The sequence below is a fragment of the Erigeron canadensis genome, chromosome 7, assembly GCF_010389155.1.
Source record: "Erigeron canadensis isolate Cc75 chromosome 7, C_canadensis_v1, whole genome shotgun sequence".
Classification (NCBI taxonomy): domain Eukaryota; kingdom Viridiplantae; phylum Streptophyta; class Magnoliopsida; order Asterales; family Asteraceae; genus Erigeron; species Erigeron canadensis.
The window spans coordinates 23,432,419-23,441,886 of NC_057767.1; the positions used below are offsets into that span (position 1 = coordinate 23,432,419).

The 9,468-nt window shown below is 37.4% G+C and overlaps 1 protein-coding gene across 1 annotated transcript; it reads left to right on the forward strand.

Moving 5' to 3' along the window:
• The first annotated feature begins 8,815 nt into the window (after nucleotides 1–8,815).
• LOC122607845 (classical arabinogalactan protein 5-like) lies at nucleotides 8,816–9,468 on the forward strand. The gene has a single exon (XM_043780906.1). The coding sequence runs from the start codon at nucleotides 8,930–8,932 to the stop codon at nucleotides 9,275–9,277; it is 348 nt and encodes a 115-aa protein (XP_043636841.1). The 5' UTR covers nucleotides 8,816–8,929; the 3' UTR covers nucleotides 9,278–9,468.

A 9,468-nucleotide genomic window follows, 5' to 3' on the forward strand; every position in this document is an offset into this window, starting at 1 on the left:
CATACATTCTTCCTTTCTTTGTATACCTTTGCAACTATACACTTATAAATCCTTTTAACTTAGCCTTTACCTTTGTATAAATCCACTTATATATATGTAAACTTTACCTAATAATACCTTAATATACCGATAGTCTAATCTGGGGGTCCATTGATTGTCATTGGTTTGTTTGGATTGTTTGGGAGAGCTTCAGTGGATTGTCTAGTGGAATATTGTTGTCTATGGGAATACTTCAATTGGTCAAGTTATTGAGGATTATCTTAGATTGTCTAAATAAAGAAAGTAAATTGTGATAGACATGTTCATCATTGTAAGAGGGTACTTACTAGTAGAGTAAAAGTGGTTCAATTTTAAAAATTTGAAAAACAGAAAAAATTAATAAAAAAAAAAAAAAGAGAACTTGGGCTACTGGTGGGTATTTCTCATCTTTATATGTCTAGAAGCTTTGTCGTATCATTATTAAAGGAAGATTTGGTTGATTAAAAGTTGTTTGAAGTTGATATACCACAATGGTGTCGGGTTTCTGCTAGGTGACTTTGGAGGTGTCTTCGCGGGATGACATCTTATGGGTTGGTGGTTTGTTGGCAATCAATGATATGAGTTTCATTAGACTATTTTGTACATTTTTCAGACATATACTTGTCATTACTTCCCTTCTTCACTAACCTAAATTTCCCATATCCCCATTGTAAATATCCATATATATGTAGCCTTAGCCTAACTATACAACCGTCTTTTATGCCTATTTTGATGATGTACTTGGTGCTTGCGCCATGTCGGTGGAGCTATGATCCTAGTTCAAGCCTATGGTAAAATAGTATACATCACGACCGTGCTATGAGTGTATCTTCATATATATTCAACTCCAAAAGTAAGTTCATTTGATTGTGATAGGTTCATTTATTTCACTTTTGCTTAGTTGTGTTATCGAGGCTTGCGGATTGTTCAGGTATTGTCAAATATTTAGGGTTTTCATTTAAGATTAAAACTTCTTCACTCAACTTTTTGTCATTTGACATGATTGGTGTTGCTTCTTTTTGATACTCGTAACTTGTTTCTATAGCTTCATTGCCAAGGAATGCTTTTCTTAAATTCCAGATTTGCTTGAGGACAAGCAATGCTTAAGTGTGGGGGGATTTGATATGGCCATTTTATACCTATCGCCCACATCGTTATTGGCCATTTTATTAAGTGTTTTAAGTTTATTTTATGTGCATTTGGCGCATTTATGGTGTTTGTTAGTGTTTTCAGGCTCTAAACAGGTTACGTGTTCATTTGACACATTTTCGGATGATATTTGGTCAAGATATAGATTCATGAGATCAAGAGTTGTTTAAGTTAAGAAGACAGAAGATTTTGGCAAGTTTACAAGTTGGAAGATGAGAGGTTGCGGATCAGAACATTCAAACTGCGCCGTAGTGGAAGCATCACCAGCCCACTGCGCCGCAGTCAGGCTAGTGGAAAAAGAGAATTTGGTCAGAAGATTTGGACTGCGCCGCAGTGGAGGTGACCATTACCCACTGCGCCGCAGTCAGCCAAGATAAAAATGTTCGCCCAGGTCAGTGGAATTTGGCTGCGCCGCAGTGGGTGCACGGGATCTGAAGGGTTTGGACGATCTTTGCATCAGATTTGAAGAGGGTATAAATAGATAACAAAGCCCTAATTCCGAAGTTATCAAAATTCTTTCTAGGAGCTGCTCTACAAAGGGGTTATTTCAAGGATCAAAGCAAGAATTTTCTTCCTTTGATTCATTGAAGATTCACGAGCACCCATCTAGATCGTATCTACTTTTATTGTCTTGCAATTTCTAGTTCTCAAACAATTGGTACATCATGTTTTTCTTTAATTTAATTATTATTTTAAATTAATCATGAGTGGCTAAACGTTTAATCATCCACCTTGATGAAACTAGACGAATGATGTGATTGCTATATTTTTTTAATTCAAAGAGTTGTTTTCAATTATCGTTGTGCCGAAATCTTGATGATTTAATTCCTTTTTATATATTAATATGATATTGGTGGCATGTGTGTTCTTCGTTAGTGGTACTAGTTGGATGCATATGTGATTTTCAAATGGTTGTTTGTCTATGAGCAATTATCACTAGTTCATGGTATGATAGTGAATATCATTTTAATAAAAGGAGTCATTTTGTCAACATGTTTTATAACGGTTGGTGGTACCACGTTATCTTCACATAGGCATGATTGTTAATTCGATAGTCAAACAAACTAATAGCTTGTAAGGTTGTCTAGGTATTGGTGGTACTGGCTTGGGTAATTTAACTAGCAACTTAGGTAATCGGGTAACTTGTTTACGGTTGGTGGTACCACGTGAGCACCTTAATCCTTTTACGATTATCTTTTCAACTCAAATGAATTTGATCTTAATTGAGTGCAATCACATTTAAAGTCTAGTGAATTCAAGGTGGATGATCTTTATTTATATTGTCTGAAACTTCCTTTTACTTTTATGAGTTTTGTCTTTTAAATTCATTTTAATTTATTTGTCAAAGTGAGAATTTGAGCAACACCCTGTTTTCAAAACCATTTACTATACAACTAGATTAAACCAATCCCCGAAAACAAACACGGACTTACCTGTTAGCTATATTGCATACGATCGGGTGCACTGCTCGATAGTGTGTGTAGTAGCGAGTTTTTAGGTGATTCTAGTTTATAATTTTTGAACTCGATTTAGCACATCAATTGCCAATAGGCCTAAAATTGAATGTGTTATTAAGGGTGGGGTGGATCTTTATGATTGGAAGGATGAATTTGTTTTTATGCATCATAGTCTTTTTCCCCAACATTGTGAATGTCTATATGAGAGGAGTAGGCTAAAAGTACAGAAAAAGGGTTTTTTTGGTGATCCAATACCTGATGATGATTGCGGTGATATATATGATATTTTAGAGGATGAGGGTTTTGTTGTTTACCAATATCCAGATGGGATTTTATTTAAGTCTGGCCTTATTCCTGCTCTTGCTAAGGGAGAGGAAGAGTTTGATGGTATGCTTTTTTTGTGTTAACTCTTTCTATTAACTCTTTCTGCGAAGGAGTAGGAAGATGCTAAATTTCCTGTGATTGCCACGTTTGTTGCACACCCTGATATGTCTGTTGATCAGTTGCTTTCTCTTTCATTCTGAACAATATTTAAGTTGTTTAAACCATGGTTTGTAAGACAATGTTGTCCTTCCCTAGTGTGGCTGGGTTATTTTTTTGGGTCTACGGGTCGTATGGATGTTTAAAAACTTATGTTTATATTAGCTTCTTTTGGAATGGCTTTATATTTTGATATGTTTTTCCAGAAATCATAGGAGTATGATTTGCAATCCTTTTTTAGGCATATATTTTATAGAAATCATAGGAGTATGATTTGTGATGCACTTGCCTGTTTTAGGCATTAGGCATATATTTCGTTTTATAGAAATCATAGGAGTATGATTTGCGATGCACTTGCCTTTTTCAGGCATTGGGCATTTGTTTAGAAATTATGTGTGTGAGGTTGCAACCCTTCTTCACTATGAATCATAATTTTAGTGAATAATATGTTTGTTTAAAATTAAACAAGAAAAAGTTTCCAATACATAAGACAAGTAAACTTATTCTGTTTTGGAGATGTCGTCTTTGAGTTCCAGGTTTTCGTGCTTTTGTATTTCCATTGTGTTAAAGGTATCTGCAAGTTCCCCTTCCTCTCTTCCTAGCTTCCTTTTCTCAGCTGGCATAATCGTGCCTCTTTGTCCATTGACGCTTGGTGGCTCGTAGCTTCCCCGGATGCTTGCTATTCCATCCTCCGTTTGGAATTTGATCATATTATGTATTACGGAGGGTATCATTCCGAATTTTTGTATTGCTGGCCTTCCCAGAATAGCATTGTAAGGTGAGGATCCTTTGATTATCATGAAGGTCAACTCCTCTGTCCTCCTGCGTGGCCCGGCTACCATTGTGACTGCAAGTGTTATCTTACCTGTGGGTTGGGTTTTGTTCCTAAAGAAGCTTATTAGCCATGTTCCCGGAGGTGATGATAGGATACGTATGAGTAGATTGTCTCCTGGGAATGCATGCTCGTAAAGTATATTGAAGTCGCTTCCATCGTCAGTATGAATCATATCCACCCATTTTTCTTGCAATATTGCTTTGATTGTTATCGGATCCTCGGAGACATGTGTTCCAAGTATTGGAGGAAATGAAATTTCTCCTACACTCTGATGAGTGTGTTGATTCCCTTTCTTTTCTCAGTTTGTCTTTCTTTCCTTATTGTATAGATTGTTGCCTGGGTATTGCCACTTTTCTGCTCCCCAGGCTCTTCTGATTTTTCTTTTGGTTGTTGCCGGATTCCTTTTACCAGATGTGCCAATTTGCCAGTTTTAATGGCTTCATCTATTGCTTTTCTCAGTTGTATACATGAATTCGTATCATGCCCTGAATCATTGTGGAAGTCACAATACTTATCTTTGTCCCTTCTTCCCCTTTCACTTAATTTGGCCGGAATAGGAAATGTTTTCCCCACTGCCTCCATTAGCAATATTTCCCTTGGGTTCTTGGTCATCTCTGGAAGTGGGACTATATTGTAATCTTTCCTTTTTTCCTCTCTGTTGTATGGGCTGTATCTTGCCTGTTGGTCTTTGCTTGGTTGCCATTTTCCCTTTTTGTACCTCGAATCTTCCATTGCTTGCTCTGATTTCTTTTATGTCCAGAAATTTGTGGGTTTTTTCTTTGCTTCATCAAATGTTTCGGTTAGGTCTGTGTTCAAGCATTCAACCAACTCTCTATTTCGACAACCGTGTATGAGCCCTGAAACCCTTTGTGATTCTGGTAATCCTGTGATTTCTTGTGATTCTATGGTAAATTTATCTATGAAATCCCTTGAGGTTTCATTTTCTCTCTGTTTTATGTTGTGGGCTGACACGTGTGTCTTCTTATGCTTCTTCTGTTGGCAGAAGTGTGATAGAAACTTTGTTTTGAGTTTATCGAAGCTGTTTATTGATGCTTCTGTTAGGCTACCTAACCATTCTTTTGCATCATTCATTAATCCCAATTTAAATGCCTTGCATGCCACTGGTTCAATCCAGATTTGCATTTCTGTTGTTCCTTCAAATCTTTGCAAGAAGTTATCTGGGTTGGCTTTGCCATTGTAAGTTCCTAGATGGGTTGGGTATTTCATATTTGTTGGCAATGGGTGGTTCCTTATCCATTCTGCGAATGGTGACTTTGGTGGTATTCTGCTAAGGCTGAATGGTCTAGGTATGTTTGGTTGGTACACTGGTGGGGTTTGGTACATGTTTGGTCCCCAAGCATTTGTCCTGTAGGTGCTTAAGTTTGGTCCCCCAGCGTGATAGTATTGCTCATACCCTTGGTTATAAATGCCTTGATTATTTGAATAGTGCTGGTTATAACCCTGGCCTGTATTTGACGCTTGGGACCCTGCGTTTTGGTAGTGTGGTCCTGGAACTTGACCCGACATTTGGAATCCTTGTTGAAATTGACCCTGGGGGAAACCTGCCTGTACTTGTGACATGGTCTGGTTTGCCTGGTGTCCGTAGGTTTGATTATTGTTCTGCGGGTATGGGCCCTGGGTATGACTTTGCGTTCTTGCTTGGGTGTTGACTGGAAAACCTTGGTTTGTTTGCCCCTGGGGGTTTTACTGGTATCCTGCCGCGTTTGGCCTCTGAAAATTCTGAGTGAATGCTCCATGGTTGTAATACCCTGGGTTATTCATACCCTGTGTGTTGCCTTGTGGTCCTGAATTTGTTGTATACTGGGAATATTGGTATACTACGTGTAGTGAACATACCCAGGTATACTAGGTTGTTGTCCTGGAGTGCTGTAGCTAGGCGGTGGGCGAATGTTATTTACCGACCCGAGATTTTGTGTTCCCTGGGGGTGTTTTGTACATTTTGGCCACCATTATTCTGTGAGTTCGACTTTAGGTTGCTTTGTTCCTGGATGTTCGACCCTGGGTTATTTTGCTCCTGGGTGTTTAACCCTGGGTTGCGTTGTTCCTGGGTGTCAGCCTGTGAACCTACAACATTGTTTTGTTGGTTGTTCGTGTTTTGCACCCTTAATCGGGGATTAGTTGGTTGCCTACGCCTTCCGTGTGGCGGGGTGTCACCATCATACTCATCATATGCTTCGTCGAAATTGATCGCTCTTCCTCTTAATACCCCTGCACCCTGGAGACGTCGTAGTGTGTTCATGATGCTTTCATGCTTCTATTGTATATATGCTTCATCGATCTAAGGCTGAACCGATGTAGAGGCGTGTGTTGCCCCTGCTGAGGAGAGTATTATTGGCGTACCTCCTTGATTCTGATTCAGATCTATGCTTTCTTCGCCGAAACCAGGTGGCGGCCTGTTTTCGTTGCTCATTTTCTAGGTTTAGAAATTGGGAAAACAAAATTTTTTGTGGGTTTTGCTGGTTTAGAGAGCGTCCCGCGAATGGCGCCAATTGTTTGTACAGCCAATCCGGTAACCTAGAACGGGGGAATGGGGTGAATGTGGTTGTTATTTGGCGGTTCCCTTCCGGTAAGGCAAAGCCTTTTGTACGCCGAATATGTGTGTGTGTGATTATGAGTGATCTAGCCATCCTTCCCCCTATTTATAGGGGGTTCGTGACTTTCCCTCAAAGTAGGTTTTTGGTATAGAGCATATCACTTCCGAGAATAAGCGATTTGATATTATCTTCTTTCTTAAAGTATGAGATTCTTGATAAGCATGTATCGTTCCCTTGTTTATTAAAAGTGAAGCTTATCCTTTGGTCGTACCCTGTGTGCCAACGCCTGGGTAGGTACATCGTCAACTCCCTCAACCACAATTCACGAAATCTTTAACTTTGATCGTGAGTGTGCTTTAATATAACTTTCAAAGAAAGCAGAAAAGAAATTGGTGCAATTTTCCATTTAACAAAGTTTTGTATTGTTATGTTATTGTATATGTAATTCATCTATGTATAATTTATGTTACTGTATATGATACTTAATTATAGTACGTGTTACCTTTAATTTACTCTTGGGATTAGTTTCCTGAAATGTAACTATTTTTGCCCGAATGTCTATAGTAGGAAAAAACTAAAATTATGTGTATTGTATGTAAGCAACTTAAAAAAATGTTTATTGTATGTAAGAAAACATACGTGACAACCATATACAGGTGTCACTTGTCAGATTGTAATTGGTTGAAACGAAATTCTTACATACAATAAACATTATTTCAAAGTTGTTTACACACAATACACACAACTTTAGTTATTTCCTACTATAGACATTCGTTCAAAGTTTCTTACATTTTAGGGAACTAATCCCTTATCTCTTTATTGTTCATCTGTATTTTAGTTATCATACTCATACTCATTAGCAAATTTATTGATCTATACTAATTTTTCCATGTCAAAAATTGAATGTTCAGCTTCACCCAAGAAACAAAACCCAAATTAAAACAAGAGTCTCTCTAATGCAAATAACCACATTGGTAGTCTTCAAGTCTCATGAAATCAATGCCCCTTGAATTGTGTCATCGTAACAATTTGTTTGATTCGTATTGGGGCTTGGTTGTCGAATCCATGATTATTCGTATATTTCTCAACAAAGATTTCACAAAATTTGAACGTCTGGTTGTCTTCTATTCCACAATCAATGTAACACCTCATAATTCTTCCAACTCTTTGGTAAGATGTGAATCCCAATTTTCTAGTGGTGCACGCCTTACGTAAGCGCCACTCAACGAATAGAGGATGGGTAAGTCCTCTATGCATATCCTTTTTAAAATCCTATAATATGGATTTTTAAATAACAAGTATGAAACTATATTACTCTCTGGTGTAAACTATCTCCTTTTTTCCTTTTGGAGTTATAGATTTGCCCGAATACATCGTACCTCTAGGTAGAGAAAGATTCTTTATAGTACTGTCCTTACGGTCATTTGGTGTTTGTATGGTGCCAAAAATAACGTAATTTTGAATGAAAAACCGATGTTGCTTAGTTTGGTGATTAATGACATCTAAGCCTTTAGTTTTCTTTGGATCAATTTTCGAGTTAAATGACTTTCTTAGATTAGGAAGGGTAGTCATTTTAAAAGTTTTAACTGGTGTTATTGATATGTTGATGCATAAACATCTTGTATACTTTTATTATAATTTCATGTATTACGGATGTACTATTTGGTTCTAACATCTAGCTAGTACGTTTTATTAACGACATCTATGCCCTTAGCTTTCTTCGGATCAATTTTCGAGCTAAATGACTTTCTTTAGATTAGGAAACTTGTAGTAATTTTAAAAGTTTTAACTGGTGTTATTGATATGTCGGTGCATAAACATCTTGTATACTTTTATTATAATTTCATGTATTACCCATGTATTATTTGGTTCTAACATCTAACTATTCAAGTTGAAAAACCTTTAAAATATTAATACAAAGAATGGTTTTTAAATAGTGGTTAAATCTGAAATTTATCTAAATTGATCTTTCTTACTATAATCTTGAAGACAATCAAGAAAAATTTAAAACAATTACAAGATACCTCCGTATATATACATTTACAAGATAAACCCCAAAAGTCAAGACTCTAGTAAAATTCTTTTGGTGTTTCTTTGTCGATATTAATCTATCGGCACCTAGCTATCCCACTTGTACGTTCAGGATACACCCAGTTACTTAACGCGCAACATAAATACAAAAAATCAACGGCCATGATCTCTTCATTAGTTGTCATCAAATCATTAATCAAAACCTTTTAAAAAATTGATAAATATCCCGGAATTGCAACCGACTATAAACCCTGTATATCTATCTCTATATCTCTACATATATATAAACCCTCGTACCTTCATCCCTCTCACACCCTTCCCACTTTTTCTCTCTAAAAAAACACACACACACAAACACTTTCTCTCTCTATAACAAACTTCCGATTTTCTAGAGAGAGAAAACAATGGCATCCAAATCTCTTGTTATCCTTTTCTTATCTTTAATCGTCGGATCTGTCATCGCTCAGTCACCAACCGCCGCACCGACTGTTTCACCATCCGCCGCTCCCACCGCTACACCGCCGTCTCCCGTCGCAACTCCTCCGTCAACCGCCCCCGCCTCTACACCGACCGAATCTCCAATGGCTTCACCGCCTGCTCCACCTTCCCCATTCACACCTGCCGGATCTCCGAACCCGTCGATCGCTTCTACACCTACTGATTCACCTACTTCGTCACCACCTAACGCCGCCGCTAGCTTGGCTGTTGGATCTGGATTTGTGGTTGCTTTAGCTGCTGCTTTGGTCATGTAGAGAAGTTGAGAAAAAGAGAGATCTGATGAATTTGTTTTGTTACTTTTGTGTTTTTTTTTTTATTTGAATTTATTTTGTTATTATTTATTTATTTTTAGTTGTTGATTTTTAGGGTTTATTATTATTATTGTATGTTTGGATTATTATGAATTTATGATGATGATATTGATACCACTGTTTATTTTGATTTA

Bases quoted from the DNA above. Each gene is read 5' to 3' on its own strand.
- LOC122607845 (XM_043780906.1), top strand. From the start codon at position 8,930: ATGGCATCCAAATCTCTTGTTATCCTTTTCTTATCTTTAATCGTCGGA.